Genomic DNA, 16,760 nt, shown 5'->3' on the forward strand with positions numbered 1-16,760 from the left:
GTCCGTCCCCGGTGTCCGTGATCCTGGCCCAGCCTCCGGTTGCGGCGTGTCCCGGTCCCTACGCCAGCCCCTGGAACAAGCCCCAGCGGCCCAGGAGTTCCGGAGGAGGGGTCGGTACCCGCACGGCCCTGCGTGTGCCCGGACCCGCGCTCCGCGTACTCTCTCGGCCTCCACCGGTGGTCGGGGTGTGCATCCCTTTCTCCCGGGATCTCCATTCCTGATTTGTTCCCACTCGCCAGACAACATCCAGCCCTAGGATCCAAGCAAAATCAAAATCTCTGTTACTCTTAAACATGATTCATAAAATAGCTGTGGGAAGAAAAAATCTTCTGAAAGGCTTGAAGTAAACTTGAAATGTGTTGTTATTTTCCAGGGTTCAGGTGTGGAAGAGATATTCCTGTGATCTCCTGAAGGTATAGCTGCCACTAGAAAAATGTTGACCTCTTCTCCAAAGCTTTTCCTCTCTCTTTGCACTTCAGTTAAAGAAAGTCCAGAACAGTTGTGTGTCCTCAAACAGCAAATGGGACAAGGATGGGGTTTGCATCTCAGCATTTAGCCAAAAATCAGCATTAGATCATGGAAAATGAGGGCAGAGGCTGCTCCCAACCCACCTCCTGATACTTTTTGATGTTACTGCAAGGGCTTCTCCACTCCAGATTCACTGACAGCTGCATGTCTCACCCAGAGCAGAGGATGCAGGTTGTGCCTTTCTCACCAGCTCTGAGAACCGCGTGGTTGCCCCTGTGAGGCACAGCCAGGTTGGAATCATATTGGGTACAGAAACAGAGCAGGGGAAGGAAAACAGTCTCCTGACACTGGTTTCTGATAATAAATATGTCTTTGGGTAGGTTTTTTATAAATACATTTAGGTTTGACATTTTCATACCTTCCAGATGTGATTTTCATTTCAGTCATGAGCTTCGTAATGATAATTTTCTCATAGAATCCAGGCAATGCAGGGTGCAAAAGCAGCTACAGCAGCTGAAATGAAATATTTCATTCACAGGCTCTGGAACATTTAAGTTCTTTGTCAGTTTCATACTGTCTGTGCCCTTGCAGTGTCTCAGCAGTCTGAAGCGCCAGGCAGTTTATGTATCAAAAATAGAACTAAATTTAAAGCTGACAAAAAGTGTAGCTGCTGCTGTCCTGATGTCTGACCCTCTGTTCTGAAAGATAGTATGGTAATTCTCTTGAAACAGCTTTCTTTTTCGTTTTGTTTTTCTATCTATAACAGCCTAACAGTAGGGTTGTGTTTTGTCTTTGCCTTCCAAGGCAGTAGAGAGCCTGTTTGGTGCTCTATTCTCAATGCAGCCTTTATCAAATAGGGTTGATTGGCTGCAGAGATCAAGCAGAGAATGAGATAAATAAGGAGATATTTGGAATTCACAGATGATTTGTGATGGGAACAGGACACTTGTGTGGAAAGTCATATGCAATGGAAGAAGTAATCTCTGTATTTTAGTTTTCATTTGAAATTTTTAAGATATCTCAGTATTTGAAGTTAAGCACAATGAGCTCTGGAATCTGTTAGAAGCTGAGAAAGTAAGAGCAGCAGAGGTGCTGGAGTTAAGCAGTGGAAAGGAGGGGCTGACAGGGAGAGTCGAGGTAGGTGAACAGGAATGACATGGGAAGGACTGCCCTGAGCTTCTTACTGCAAAGTCCCTTCTGCAGATGGGTGAGACCTGAGCATCCCAAACCCTCTTTGGGATTTTGGCTGAGGTCTTCTGATTAACTTGTTTGTTATTTCTTGTTTGTTGGCCTTGCTCTTACTCTCTGTTTTGAGTTGCCAGTGGCACCTCCCTTCTGACTGCCTGGTGCTGCTGCCACTCCTGCTGCTGCATCACATGTGGGATGTCAGGTTTCTAATGGGCCAGATGAAAAATGCTGGCAAGCAGGGTTTGAAGATTATCCCTGTCATTGACAACTGCAGTCATTTGCAGTTTTGTTTGGAAATGGTTAAAAGAAACTCAGATGTCTGTGATTTTTTAAATTTTAACATTGGTAGCCCTTTACTTGAACTGTCCTTACTTAGGGGCTCCCTGAAAGGCATTCAGGTGCCTTTGAGGAAGGCTGTGCTCTGGGTTCAGGTAGGAGTGGGATTCCTCTTGATAAAGGGATGGAGTTCTACCATTGCCAGGGGTTTGAAGTTTGGGGTTTTTTTAAAGTAAGGTAATCTAATTCCAAAGTAGGATGTGTTGGTGTGTTGTTGCTCCCTGCAGCCTATCAAATCAGGTAGTCTTTGCAGGACTAATATTTTTCATGTGTTTTTCACACTCAGATGTGAAGAGTGTCTTTATGATAGTCCAGCTGGAAGTGAGATAGATGTGGCACTTAGAGGTGAACACAGCTGAGAGAACAGTGACCCTAGCAGTCTTTTCCAGCTGAAACCTTTCTATGATTCTATGGAAAAGAATGTTTGCCCATAGCCTAAACTTTTCACTGGCAAAAGGAAATCTGAAGTTGCAGTCAGGTCTTTCTCTGAGTTATCTGTATGAACTCAGTGAGAGACTGCTTCCACTTGACAATCTGAAAAACAAAGCAAGACTTTGTCGAGCTCCTCTTCCCTTTCCTAGAGGCTGTGTTTGTGTCTGCTTTGATGTCAGGTACCTGACATGGCTGTTTCTCTTTCCTCAAGAGGAAAGGCAAAGCTGTGGACTGAGTGTGAGAATGGTGACCAATATGTCTTCAGATTCTGTTGTGATGCTCATGTTGTATCTTGTTTCCCAGTGGCCTGGTGTACATGCTGAGCAAGAGGAAGAGCCCTTCATTATCCCAGTCACGTGTGGACCTGAGAGGAGGAGGAGCTGTTGTTTGACCTTCTGAGAAGGATAGCTCAAAGTGAGTGTAGTGCTTGCTGGCTGTTTGTGCTGTTGCCTGCACTTTGAAGTGTCCATGAGTCAGCTCCCTGGACGCTTGAAAGGCTTCAGTGTTGTTCAGCTGCAAGTTCTTAGCAGTGGTCACTGCTTATGTGTGTGACTTTATCCACTGGGTGACAGAAGGGAAGGAAGGAGTACTTGGATTCAGTTGGCTTTCGGAGTATCACTAAAAACGCAACATCTTCAGGAGGATTTATTAATTTCCTACATTACTGAAGGTCTCTTCTCACACCTCATGACCACATGTTAATATTGTGAATGTGCTTGATTGGAGCTCTGTTCTCACTGTGTGGATAGGAAGAGGCTGCAACCTGTTTGAAACAGGGACCCTGGGTGAAGTTGAGAAAAACGTTGAAGTTTGGGGCCTTCATTTGGTCTGTCAGGTGTTTTTCTAACTGCAACCATTCAGGTGCCATTGTTTTACTTTTTCTTCCTACAGCATCTAAAGCTAGATAGTGGTGTAAAATAGGTTTATTGTGTCTATTACCACCTTGTTCTTTCATATATTTAGCATATTAGGTGTTATGTTTATGTAGGAACCTGGATGAGAGAGGAGAACCTTCATAATAAGATCCTTTGTTTTCTTTAAATACCATCATGATGCAAATTACCTCTGTACAAAGCTCACAAATCTGAATTTTTGTATGTGTGTGTGACTAAGTGCATTTAAACAGTACCATGACATTCTTCTTCCACAGCCAAAAAGCTGAACTCCATCTGGCAGTTTTCAGGTCTAAAAAAGCTTGATGACTTCCATGGGAGTAACTGTAACTCAGAAACAGAGACAGACTTTCAGAGGAAGTGTTCAGTTTCCTATACTCCATGCATCATATGGTCGTGTACACCAAGTGAGGTAGTCTCTCAAGGAGGCAGGGTGACTTTAGAACATCCCTGTATTACCTGTCTTGCCAGGGAGCAGGCTGTGAGCTCTGAACACACTCACCCTTGGGCTGGGATCACAGGACAGCTGAGTCAAGAAGGAGCCTCTGGCAATTTCAGCCCTGACTTAAAGCAGAGTCACCTGGAGCCACTTGCTCAGGGTTGTGTCTAGCTGAGGTTTGAAGGTCCTCAAGAATGGAGGCTCCACAGCCTTTCTGAGCAACGGAGTTACATTTAAGTGGAATTCCCTGTATTTTGTTATTTTGTGTCCATTCCCTTCCAAGTTCTTGCTGGGCGCTGCTGTGGTGGTTCTGTCTTCTTTACTCCGCCTGCCAGGTGTTTGTGAGCATGGATAAATGCATGGATAAATCCCCCTGAGCTTTACCTTCCAGTGGAGTAGCAGTCCCACTCTGACCTACTACAGTAGATGCTCCAGTCCCTTAATGGTTTCCGTGGCCCTTTGCTGTACTTGCTCCAGTACTGGAGAGCCCAAGGTGTACACAGCACTCCAGGTGTGGCCTGTGAGCATCCGGATGACCTCCCTCATGTGGGAGTGGAGAACTCAGTAAATGCCACTTTCAGAAGCCAAAGTAGTGGAGCTGAAGTAGTAGTTACGGTTAATGCAAATGCATCCTTAAGTAGCTTTTGCCTTTCCACATCTGAGCACAGATAGCTGTTAAATCTGCTCAGTTTGATGTTCTGTGTGCAGAGCTCTGTGACTCACCTGAGCAATTTCAAGAGGACCAAAGGTATCATTTGAAGGTTTATTTTGGACATGTGACCATTCTGATATAGCCATTTGATTTTTTTGTAGACGCAGACTCCTCACTTTCCAGAATGTTTGCCGGGTATGATGGTTCTGAGAATACTGAAGTATATGAAGATGAGCTATATCCTGAGGAGTCATCCAGTGAGCAGAGTGTTGATAGTGAGGTGGAGTTTCATCTCTATAGCCAGATCCACTATTCCCAGGATCTTGGAGAAATCAGTACACTGGAAATGGATGAAGAAGCTGGTGTTGCAGAAGTCATGGGTCATAGTTCAGGTCTAACTGAGAAACAGGATGAAGATGAGAAGCTCACTGAATTCACTGGTGGTGGTACTCAACTTTCAGATGAGCCCGAGATCATCATCCTGTCTGATACACCAGATGAAGACAGCATCTACAAAAGCAAGGCAAAGAGGTCAAGATGCTCTTCAACTCAAGGTAAAACACACATCCACATGGTATCCTCCACACCAAATCACACCAAAGCTGCTGGATGTAATGTCCTGTGTCCCCCTGAATCAGATGTGGGCACACCAAGGCAGAGAAACAGCACTAGTGGGAGGCCTACCCCTGTCTGTTCTGCTGGACCTCAAGCCATCCATGATGTGTTGGTAATAGACAACAGCTCGGAGGAGGAGAGCTTGATCTCTGACAGTGATAACGTCGAAAGCTGGATGCTTTTGGGAGCTGGCGCTGATGACAAGGATGGAGACATCATGTTGAACCTTGAGGGCTGTGCCACTCCTGTCAGTGAAGGTTAGTGCCTTTTATTGGCTTGTTTGTTCTTGTACTTGGGCAACAATTTGTCTGCAATGATACTGATGTTGGTAGTGCTTGGCAATGGATGCAAAGCTGTAGTAAATGAAATGGCCATTATTTGTACCATTTCAATACCTTTATTTCAGTAGCATGACATATGGAAGGAAAAACAGCATTTTTTCAGGTAGACATTTAGAAGTAATATCTGAGTGATTTGTGAACTTTTCAACTTTGCCATGTACTTCATATTCCTGAGAGCATATAATAAGTTGCTGTGTGCCAGACCAGAGACCTTTCAACTCAGGACAGGGATGAGCTGTAACTGGAAGGAGGCAAGGGGCGGAGGGGAGACCTGAGCATTTCCCCTGCCTGAGTTCATGAGCTGACTGCCCCATCATGACTCTTAACAGTGTGGGCTGTTGATCTGAAGTTGACTGACTGTTCTCATGTGGATTCTGCACTGAAGAATTCAGAGAGGCTTCTCCCCAACCACTAAAGTCTAACATTTTAGTGTTTCGAAAACATTCTTCCACATTACAGCAAAGGAAGTCCATAAACGTGGTGGTTAGTGGGACAGAGCTTAGGCAGGTGTTTGTAATAACCATTGTGTGTAATATACACTGTGTCACCATCAGCTGAAAACTCTGCTGGATGATCAGCCAGGATTTTTTCTAGCTGCTCACTAGTTTCCTGAAGCACAAAGGCCATTACTGAGAACAGCGTCCCTCTGCCAGGCTGAGGGAAACCATGGCCCAGACAAAGGCTGGAGAAAGAAATAAAGAAGGGAAGTTTATAAATAAGGTAAAATAGACCATACTTTAAAAGAAGTTAAAAAACAATGTATGCCATAACTTTATTTGGTGCACATGTAAGCGAGGAGGTTTTGGATGAAATGGAGCATTCTGTGATGCTGATCTGCAGGCTGACAGCAGTGGAGTTTTTTGTCTGAGTGTCTATAAACAGTGCTACTGTTCATGTGCTGCTGTTCACATGCTGCTGCTGCGCTGTTTGAGAGGGAAGAGCTGAGGGTTAGTCTTCGCCTTCTTTGGTGAAACACGTATTTCAGGACCATAAATGTTTGATAACCTTCTGCTGGACTTGTGGGTGTTTTTGCATAGCTAAGCACACTCTGTGGCTGAACAGACTTCTATGTAAAGCATTCTGTCACTGCATCAGAAGCCCTGGTAAGCGCACCATGTTTGGAATTCATGTAGTTTTTCCCTCCTTATAAATCTTTTTAAAGTTTCTAAGAATTGCCTTGCAGGTGTGCCAGTGCTGACTGAGGGGCCTGTTAAAAATCAACGTGGGAGTTTGGTACCAGGGGGCAGTTTTTGCTAAGCTATGTCACGTTTTTGTGACAAACATTGTAATGGCTCTGATTCATAGACCCGTTCATGATTATTGGCAATAAGCAGGCCACATACAGAGCAGTCAACAGAGGTAGAATTTCCCTGCCCTGTATGAATGGGTCACACTGTTCAGAACTAAAATTGTTTCATGGAGTGTAGGCAATATAAACAGTTCTTGAGAAGTTTTAGTGGGAAATCAAAGACAGTCATATGAGGTCAGAAATACGCTGCTATTCTCCTACTCTGGTTTTATTCTCAACATTAGGCCAGAGCCTTCTCCAAACCCCTCCAGATTCTGGTGGATGAAATTCAAGTAGCTCTGGTGAGCAAAAGTTTGGTTCAGCTGCTCCTTTTCTAGTACACACTGTGATCCCCATGCAAAGATTTAGAATAAATTGTGTTGTAGGTATGTGTGTGTAATGAAAGACCAAAATAGCATCAAAATAGCTGTAGGGAAGAGAAGCCATAAATCTTCCTAATGTACAGTAACTGTAATTTGTTTATTGAGCTTGTATCCTCTCATCCTATAGATTATAATATGTAACTTGTCTAACAGAAGGTTTCCTTGTCCATGGCAGGGGGTTGGAACAAGGTGATCTTTGGGGCCCTTTGGAACCAAAACCATTCTGGGATTTTGGGATTCTATAAATGACTCTGCTGAAGCATGAATATAAAAATTTTCAGTTCAAAGAAATGTGTTTAAAATGTATGTGTATTTGCAAATTATCCTCTCAGAGATATTCTCTGCTAGTTCATTTAAAATGTTTTGACACATGCACAGTTCTGTTTTCAGGGTTTCTAGAGAATGAGGTAGGTGTTTTGGCGGCGACACTGTATGTGTCAATTATGATTTTAGGGCCTGCGGTGTCAGTAGGGATGCTCATAGCATGTAAGAACTCATGAAGCCTTGCCTTTCCCTTCTCTTCTGGAACTGCCTGTGACTGTACATCGGACAGACCTCCCGTGACAGTGTTGTGGTGTGTCTAGTGTCCAGTTTGCTTCCTGTGAGAAAGGGAACTGAAACGTGAACAGTCCTCTGACTGTGAGAGCAGCGGGTTCTGTCAGTCATTTGATGAGTCTGTTTTCATGTCTGAGTCCCTGCAGAGAGATGCTGAGCTTCCATGGCATCAGAAACAACTCCTTAAGGAAACGAACTGAGCATATCTCCTTATTTTGTTCACTCCCCTACACCTCACTTGGCCAACCTGATCTTGTCTAACACCGTTATTATTTTTAATATTCCCTGTAAACAAATAATGCTGTCCTGATGCCTGCAGTTCACAGAGAGTCTTTCCCCTATGCAGCTTTCCAGCTCCAGTCTCCAGCAGCATCTGTTGTGATGGAAAGAGATGTTTTGCTGTGGGAAGTGAGCTCTGGGTCGTGGTGGCAGATCAAGGTTTACTTTTTGGTCCTCAGCTGCTATCCTGCAGGTTTATGGCCAGTCTTTGAGCACCAGTGTTCCGTACCCAAATGGGAGTCTTCCCTCTCTTCTCTGCCCTGCTTCCCTATGGCTTTAGGTGCCTTTCAGTTTTTGGTTTTGCTTGTCTAATACCACACTAAGCCATAGCATATTTGGGCCTGTATGTCTGTAAAATTCCTGGTTTCCTTGCCGAAAGGCATGACCAGGTACCTTTGTGTTCCCACTGCCACTGGTGGTGTTCTGGTGTGACTGTCAGAAAACTGAGTGGTGATGCTGCTGTTTAATGGGTCCTACCTTCTTCACAGGGTATTTCAAAAATGGGTAATTCAGCAAAACTAGGTCTTTGGTATAATCTACACCCTTTTTTTTTTAAAGTTTAAGAGTCCATAATAAAATGTGCAAAAGGAATCATTACAAACTCTGCCATGCACTAATGCAGAGAATTCGTTTTCAGTGTCAGAGTTTTCCTGTCTTTGGAGGAGTGTGCTCCCCTCCTACCCCTTCTCTCTGCTTTACAGTAAGAGTTTATATGATAAGAACGTTAATCTCCTGTAGTTGGAAGTCTTTAATCCATTTCTTCATTAAAACCTTCCTTTTAACATATTTCTTCTCCCATGAATAGCTGCAATCCTAATCTTTTTTTTTTTTTTTTTTTTTTTTTGTATTGTTCCTTTGTAAGTGGAGGTTGTAGCTAGTGAAAACCCTCCTTCCCACTAAGGGGTACAAAAAACAATTTATCTTCTCCCTGTTATATCCTTTATCCGCCTGGTCCCTTTCTCGGAGGCTGGGTGTGAGTATGATCTCACTCTGGGCTTGGCAAGTTTGTGGTGTATGGCTGCTTTTGAATCCAAAGAATATTTGTAAAATGAAAAAGAGAAAAAAGAATTGTTTGAACATTTAGTGAATGAAAACATAAAAATATGCCTAAGGTGGAAAAGAAAATTAATTTGAAAGCATTTCAATTCTGCCTCTTCCCTGAAAAATCATATATGAAGGAGTTTTCTATTTAGTAGCAGTAACTGCAGCTTATGGAGTCAGAATGGAGACAGCAGTCTCCAATAAATGTGACTTATTGTTTTATCTCTATCAAAAAGGAAATACCCTTTGTGAACTATCAGTCTGTAAAATGGCTTCTTCCAGACATTGAACTTAAATTTATCTTAACTCTGTGGCACTGCAGAAACTACTCAAAAATCTGACTACCATCTGTATTTCTTTCCTCTGTGTGCTATTACTCAAATCCCTCAGTTTATTTCTAAATGGTGAAAAGGTGTAAGCTTAATTCTAAAATAACAACAAAATACAATGAATTGTGCTTTGCTTCTTTTCCCTGACAGCTGCTTTTGAATGTGACCTTTGCATGATACAGTATGTTTTTGTTCTGGAGTCTTGTGATTTGTAGCAACAACTTATTTTTTCCTACAAAAATGACTGCCATAAATTTTTCATTTTGCTAGGCCAGAAAAGAGCTCTGTAAAGAGTCACATTTCCCTCTGCCTATTGGATACCCAAATTATGGAATCAATGGATTAAATCTCAAACAAAATTGCTTTCAGAAGTGGAAAGGTCTCTCGGTGAAAATTTCTTTAACAATCAAAATATTTTTGTTATTCATACCTAGAGGTGTGTGCTGCGTTTCTTAAAAGCAGCAGGACTCCCTGGTGCGATCCATGTACCGATTTCAGTGTCACCAAAAGCCCAAAGCAGAGATTTATGCCCTTGTAGCTTTGTGGTGGCTTGCCTGGCTGTCGCAGGCTGCTGCTCTGGAGGCCACACGCGGTGGCTGTGGCCGTGTCCCCGCTCAAGGGGTGGCCTCAGCCCCCCATGACACTGCCTGGAGCATGGCATCTCCTCCAGAGAGGCCCACTGTGGGCAACAGGAGCCCCACAGGCCAGCTGATGGAAAAGCACACAGAAAAGATGTCTTGCTCTAAAATCAGTTTTTTTAGAAGCAGCCTGTGCTGGGAGCCAGGTCTGTGTGGGCTGGTCAGCCGTGCATGTGGGACAGTGCCATCCATTGCCTGCAGCGAGGCTGGGCACAGAGGTGCTTCCAGAGGAGGGTGAGAGCTGGTGGTCCTTGGTGTCCTGGCCAGCTGTGCCTGTCCCACACTGGCACAGAGCTCCTGCTCTCATTTCCCCTCCCCGGCAGAGCTAGGCTTGTGGGGCTGGCCCTTGATTCCCCTTAGAGGGAGGGACGGTGGCAGGCTATGCCGCTGCATGTGGAGTCCAGTCCTTGTGTGTTTGTGTTATGTCTTGCTGAACCCCTTTATAGGCTTGTTTCCCCCAGAACTGCACCCTGCTGAGCACTGTGATTTGGGGGCTTTTCCTGTGATTTGAGGGGTTTTCTTCTCACTTGTGTTTGCTGGAACTCTGCCGTCATGGAAATGCGGTAGGAGTGGTTTGTGCATGAATTCCTGCAGCAGAACGCACCCTGGAGCGGGAATCAGTAGTGGGAATCCACCTACCCCTTGGAAGATACAAAACATGCATATGGATATTTTGATTAAAGAAAAAAATCTTAATCTTCCTCACTGTGTAATGTGGATACACTTGAATCTCTTGATTATTTAAGAAAAAAAATTAATAAAACTAATAAAGTTCTTTTGCAAATCCAAAGAGATTGAGGCTAAGCACAACCTGCAACCTGAGCAGCCCCTTGTATCTGTTCAGATTCCGTCACTGCTGTGGACCTGGCTCTCATTTAAATTTCCTCTGGCTTGGGATTGCTGACTAGGTTTTCTGCAAGAGTGCCCATGCTTACATGGTCATATATTCTGTGTGACTTTTTTTCACTTTTTTCACCTTTTTTTTTCTCTGTTCTGTTGATAGTTATAAAGGGATTTTCTCCCCCCTCTTCTGTTATCAGTTTGATCTTTCTTCTTTGTCCCTGTTTCTTTGGGTTTCTTGCAGGCAATAGCAAATTCTCATCCTGCAACTGAATTTTTGAACACTGATGGGAAACTGATTTAATCCTTTCAAAGGAGAAGTTCTAGGTGTTTAAGCAATTAAAAAGTGCAGTAGAGAATATACTGGATGCAAAAGACATAGGGAAAAAGTAGAGTTTGAGGTTAGCAGCCAGGTGTAGGTGCCAGGTATAGGGCAACAAAAATCTGACCCTGCAATTCCACTGCAGCAATGCTGATCATGAGGCAGGGGTGTGTGGTCACTCCTTTCACTTTAAATCTGGAGGAAATGCAGAACTAGCTCCTCAGCACTTGTGCGTGTTCAAGTACACCCATGTCTGTGATGGGGTGATGGCAGGGGCGGTTAATGTATATAGTTGGTATTTCCAGAATTCATACTGATGAGTGCTGTGTGTCTTCTGTGACTGTATCCCACATATAACAACCCTAATCCAGCGGCCTTTGCTAGGGGAGAGTTGTGATTGCAGGGGACATGCTGGTGAGTGGGGTGCACACTCCAGCTCCTCTGCTGAGGGTCCCCAGTTCACTGCAGCATTTCCCACCAGCATGACTGTGGAATTTGGATTTAAGCTGTTCCTTTTTACATGGAAAATTTTAGCAGTGGTAAGGTTTCCCACCTGCCAGGCTCAGTCTCCTTCCTCTCCGTGGTTGTGGTGTTTGACTGCTTTTCCTCTAAAGCTTTTGCTAATGTCTCTGATTTCACATCATATGTGACATTCCCAGCTATCCAGAATATGTCCTGTCAGACAATGACATCATTAGCAATGAGGAAAGAAGAAAATCAACGCTCTCTGTCCATTCTTGGACTTCTGTTGGTGGATGTGGATCACTAGAGTAACATGTCTCCCATGCTCTACCAAGAACCACGTGTGCAGAACCAGTGGCAGAGGTGTATCTGTCACCAGTTTGATGTGCCTTGGCACCGGTTTGGTTGGGTGAATACCAGTTTGGTATTCTGTCATCAGTTTGGTATCAGTTCTGTGTGTTCCTTTGCTGCCTTTGCACAGCCTCAGGTGTAAGGTGCGGTGGTTGGGGTTCCTTTGTTCACACCTTTGAAGTGTAGATGAGGGGAATGCCCTCAAAGAGCCTGAGGAGGCCCATTGGAGACAGCAGATTCCAGTGACAGTCGCAAAAGCAGCTCTTTGCCCTAAGCGGGCAGATTTTGCTGCACTTTGCTGTCTTGCTTTGTGCTGCAGGGGTGGCTGTGGTGTGCCTGTCCTTACTCTGAGCCCCTGAGGCACCAGGAACAGCCAGGCATCCTCAGGACAAATCTTCCTCCATCAACTCCTTTAAAACCTCAACAGCCAGGCAGTGAGGGGGGGAGTGTGGGGGGAAGCTGCCAGATGCTCTTTTCGGTCTCTTTTTGAAACTCTCTGTGCATGGTGAAACACCAGAGCTTGCTCTACCCTGCTAGAGCGGGGGCAGTGAGGCGGCGGGTGTGTTACAGCCCGGTGCTGACAGTCCCTGCCTCATGCTGCACTTCCCTTCCTGGCTTGACGCTACCCAAAGGTAAGACACCAAGCCTGGAACTGTGTCTTGTGCTTTTAAAACTTTACCTGCAGAGCTTGGGGGATTCTCCCTGGAGCCAGGGGGGCTCCAGCCACTGCTCCGGATGCGGGGGTTTGCTCCCCATGAGCATGTACAGCGATGTACACACACACGTGTAAGCACAGGCACATGTATGTGCTTGTTTGTGTATTTGTAGGTGTGTATGTGAAGGTTTGGCATTTCCACCTGCATTATATTCCCATGGGCTATCTTGGTAAAGAAACCAAAAGGGGGGAAAGTTGCCAACTTTGAGCAGAAATTTCACTGGTGTCCCATAACACATCCGTGAGAGGGGCAGCAGCATTCTCAGCCCTGGAGTCCGTGTCAGAGGCAGCAGCCAGTGAGAGCCCAGCACAAAACTGAGCTGTCCCCTCAGGCTGGCTCCCCAGGACACAGGCGAAGTTGGCATTGTTTATACTTTAGGCTGAATGGGTGTGTGCTGAGGGGATTTCCTCATTAGATTTTTAATTATTATAACTTCGTTTTGACATATAAAGAGCAGAGAAGAGATCCCTTTAAGAAATCCATGTCAGCAGTTGGAACAGAGGGATAATTTTGTTGGCATTGGTGGTGTGTGTTTGTGTGTCTCACATGGTGCATCCGTGGTATGTGTTTGTGTGACTTAGATTTTCAGATGGCAAACCCAAGTATTTAAAACATACCCTTTTGTTAAAAAAGAAGCCAAAAATCTGAGCTTTAGTCACTCAAGATTTTTGTAATAAGGTTTTTTTTTTTCATTTTGGGGAGCAGCCTCGTGCAGGTGAAACAGTGCCATTTTTCTTGTCATGTCCCTAAAAATGGAGTGGTTTAGTCGTGGCTGAAGGTCACGGTCTTTTGTGTTTCGCTGTGGTTTCTCTTACAGGACGTGGTGAATGGGCCCCAAAGGCTGCTGCCTCCAGGGGCTGGGGGCCATCAGTCCCTGTCACGGCATCTGGAGGCAGCAGGGAGCTGGCGGCTGCTGTTTTGGGTCAGAAGGGACCTTAAAAACCATCTTGTTCCATCTCCCTGCCGTGGGCAACGACACCTTCCACCACTGGGTTACTTAGTTATATATAATTTAATCTTTTGTAGGGCCAGCCATGCGTTTCTAGTGAAGAAAAATACTTCTTTTGCAGAACAACAGCAAAAATATTCCTGAAAATAGAAATGATGTGTTTTTGAGGTGTCAGTGATATGATTTTATGTTTTTAAACACAAATGACATGTTTATGACGTATGTCAGTGATGTAATTTTTTTATTTGTGGCACACACATGCAATCTCCAAGGGACAAAAGCTGAAAAACACTTTTCCCTTTTATGAAAATGCACATTTGAAAATAATTTGCCAGTGAACTCAAATAATTAGAAGGAGCACATGGAATTTTAAATTTGAAAGCTTGACTAATCCTGAGTGGCTTTGTGAAGCTTGAAATCTGCAAGAATTTGAAGGAGAAAGCAGGCTCTTTAGGAGCTGAATTTTTCACAAAAGAAAATTCTTCTGGTCCTACTTTATTTTAGTGTTGTAGGAGAAGCTGAAAATTTATTAGGAGTAACTTCATTGAGACTTTATTTCTTTTTAGTTTGGCAGATGCCTGATCTCTTTTCCATCAGTAAGACTGAGACCATTTCTCAGTCAATATTCTTATGTTGCTACTCTAGTTTATGTCTTACAGGGAGGACACTCACTCAAAAAATAGACAGAAATGGAAAATATGCCCCAAAATCCTTGTCAGTGCTTCAGGAAATGTTCCGATGCAAGAACAGTTCATTCAGGTGTTGCTTCTTTCATGTAGTTGCTCTGAGAATATAAGCATGCAAAGGGAACAACAGGGCAGGTGGGATGCACAGGTGAGGTTTAATATATCCAGTTGGTCGTTTTATTTTTTAGTGTTATACTTACCATCCACAAGGAAAACATGAAAACTACTGTTAAATGTCACTTCATTCAAGGACACAGAAAAGTATAAGAAATGCTCTTCCAGCCTGAATGGGGGATTTAGAGTCAGCGAGTTCTTTTCAGTTTGTTTCCTAACGTTTAGCTTTGTTACTGTAATTTCAAAGGTTATCAATAAAACAAAATGCTACATGAGGCACAATTCTGTGCAAAACAAATAAAAAATCAGAGTCATCAAACAATTCTTATCCAGGAAAAGAAAAAACAAAAATTAAGAAAATCAAAATGACATCAAGGAATCAGTATCAGGCTGTTTTGACCCGGCCCCACACTAAAAATTCTAAGTTCTTACTATTGACCTATGTCAATAGTTAATACATAGTTAATAGAGCAATTTCTTTAATATTTACACAAATTGCTGTGTAAACACAGATCTTCAAAATAAGACTTCACTGTATCGTTCCAGAAACAATTATGCTACCTATGTGCCTTTCATCTCTGTACACTCAACTTTTATTTAACAAAACTCATCCCTATATATTTATTTACAGCAAAATCTTTGCTCTTATGCATATGTAGTATCTCTAATTGCATGAATGTTAAATGTTTAAAATTACATTTGTCGTTTCTTCATTGGTTTGACTCTCCCACTCCCCTTTTTTTTTGGTTTTTTTTTGGTTTTTTTGGAGAGAGATTCCTTAAAATATGGGATGATTATTTTAAAAACTCTAAATCAGTTGGAAGGAAACAGAAAAAATCTTTGCTTGACTACCAGTTGTAAAAAGTACCGTAATGATTACTTTTTCCTTTAATAGTAAGGTCTGACTTTCCTTCTGTTTGTCTGGGAGTTTTGGTAACAGAATAATTCACATAGATTTTGGCACAAGTTATTTTGGAAACTAAAAAAAAAAAATTACTGATATCTCATATATCTGCTCTGTATTGGAGAAGTTAAACTTCTTGGTCTTTTTAGTGTAGTCACAAGATCTCTCTTAGGAAATATGTTTTATTGTTGAAGTGTGGTCTTGGGATAATTGCTCTCTTCATTTTGACACTGCCATGTTTCATCCTTGGGCTTGAAGATGAATCATCAATCCCGGTAAAGGAAAGAGTAGTAGAAGTTGTTGTTGGGTTCTGTGTGTCTCACAGAGACACAGTCAGTCTTATTGCCCCATCCCAATACTTATTTCTGATCCTGAAGGAGGAAAAACGTTGCTGTGTTTTCTCTAGTGTGCTCTTCTTTTTCTCTCTACTTTTTCTGATTAAAAATATATTCACCTCTTTCAAATTCTACCAGTGAGTTACAATATCATCCAAAGTGCATTAAATGCCCTTTCCCCACCTTGCCAAAAGCTCTATAATTCTACCTTCGAGAGTTTGAATTACACTCCTTGGCCTTTTTGCTCTGTCCCCAAAGTAATCCCCTGACATAATTTCAAATAATAGGGAACTCATCTTTGGAATTATGCAGGTAATACCTTTGGTGGCACATGTGATAGTTTGAAAGATACTGTCAGGTTGTTATTTAATTGGAATATTGACAATGTCATATTTTTAGATTATTCATGCTTTTTGAAAACTATGGTGAGGCCTGGAAAGCAGCCAGCTGTGTAGTAGCCTTAAAATGTACATTGGTTATCATACTTAAAAAAACCCCAATAACAAATAACAAAACCAAACAAAAAACCCACCAGAGAAGAAGAAAGAAAAGAGCTATTAAATGCCATTTTGCAGGTGTGAGTTATTTTCCATGGCTGATTAGAGAGCATCTCCTGAATTATGTTGCTTGAGGATGTTCAGTGTCAGCAAATTTGAGGTTTTGTGATGTTTAGGGCGTATTGCGTATGTGGGTTGCTAAAGTGTCGTGCCTAAGGACAAAAGTGGGTGAATATGAAGACATCTAAATTTCACACCTTTGTAAAACTAAACTGGTGAGTTTCCTGACAAAAGCCATTCCAGCTCAGCCTTGGGTTTTGAACACAAGTGGTCTTGGATGTGTCAACGATCTCACATTCTTAAACGTATGGAAAAGCAGAAGCCCAACTCAGTCTTAGAAGGGCAGAGTATTTGTCTGAGGCCTTTTATTCCTGAACAGAGATGACTCTGCAGTGTAAGGGAATCCCTGCAGGGTAGGTAACGTTTTACCCTTTACCCTTTACCAGGGTTGTAGTGCAGGTAACCCAGAGGATGGCGTTACCTCAAGAATTAACATCCCACAACACAGGGCATCACCAGCACAGCACAGAGACTCATGCAGAGGCTGCGGGCCATTTAAGCCTTTGAAGGGAAGAAATGCACTACCCAGGAGGCAAATTCTAGAGTAAACTCTGACAGAAATGTGTTATTTTTGCTCTTATTTTTTA

The 16,760-nt window shown here is 43.1% G+C and overlaps 1 protein-coding gene across 2 annotated transcripts in view; it reads left to right on the top strand.

The window, feature by feature from the left end:
- Positions 1 to 60: 60 nt before the first annotated feature.
- The window catches only part of ZCCHC7 (zinc finger CCHC-type containing 7), an 86,581-nt gene continuing 69,881 nt past the window's right edge, over positions 61 to 16,760 (top strand). Inside the window, exons 1-4 of one of the 2 annotated variants that reach the window (XM_017739016.1) lie at positions 61 to 413; positions 2,728 to 2,838; positions 4,570 to 4,962; positions 5,047 to 5,280. In XM_017739016.1, the coding sequence (XP_017594505.1) occupies positions 4,593 to 4,962; positions 5,047 to 5,280 (604 nt within the window). In that variant the 5' untranslated portion in view covers positions 61 to 413; positions 2,728 to 2,838; positions 4,570 to 4,592. Of the gene's footprint in view, positions 414 to 2,727; positions 2,839 to 4,569; positions 5,281 to 16,760 lie in introns of both variants that reach the window. The other variant, XM_008637451.2, reaches the window with a different exon arrangement.

Source organism: Corvus brachyrhynchos, unplaced genomic scaffold, assembly GCF_000691975.1.
Source record: "Corvus brachyrhynchos isolate BGI_N302 unplaced genomic scaffold, ASM69197v1 scaffold1097, whole genome shotgun sequence".
Taxonomy (NCBI): domain Eukaryota; kingdom Metazoa; phylum Chordata; class Aves; order Passeriformes; family Corvidae; genus Corvus; species Corvus brachyrhynchos.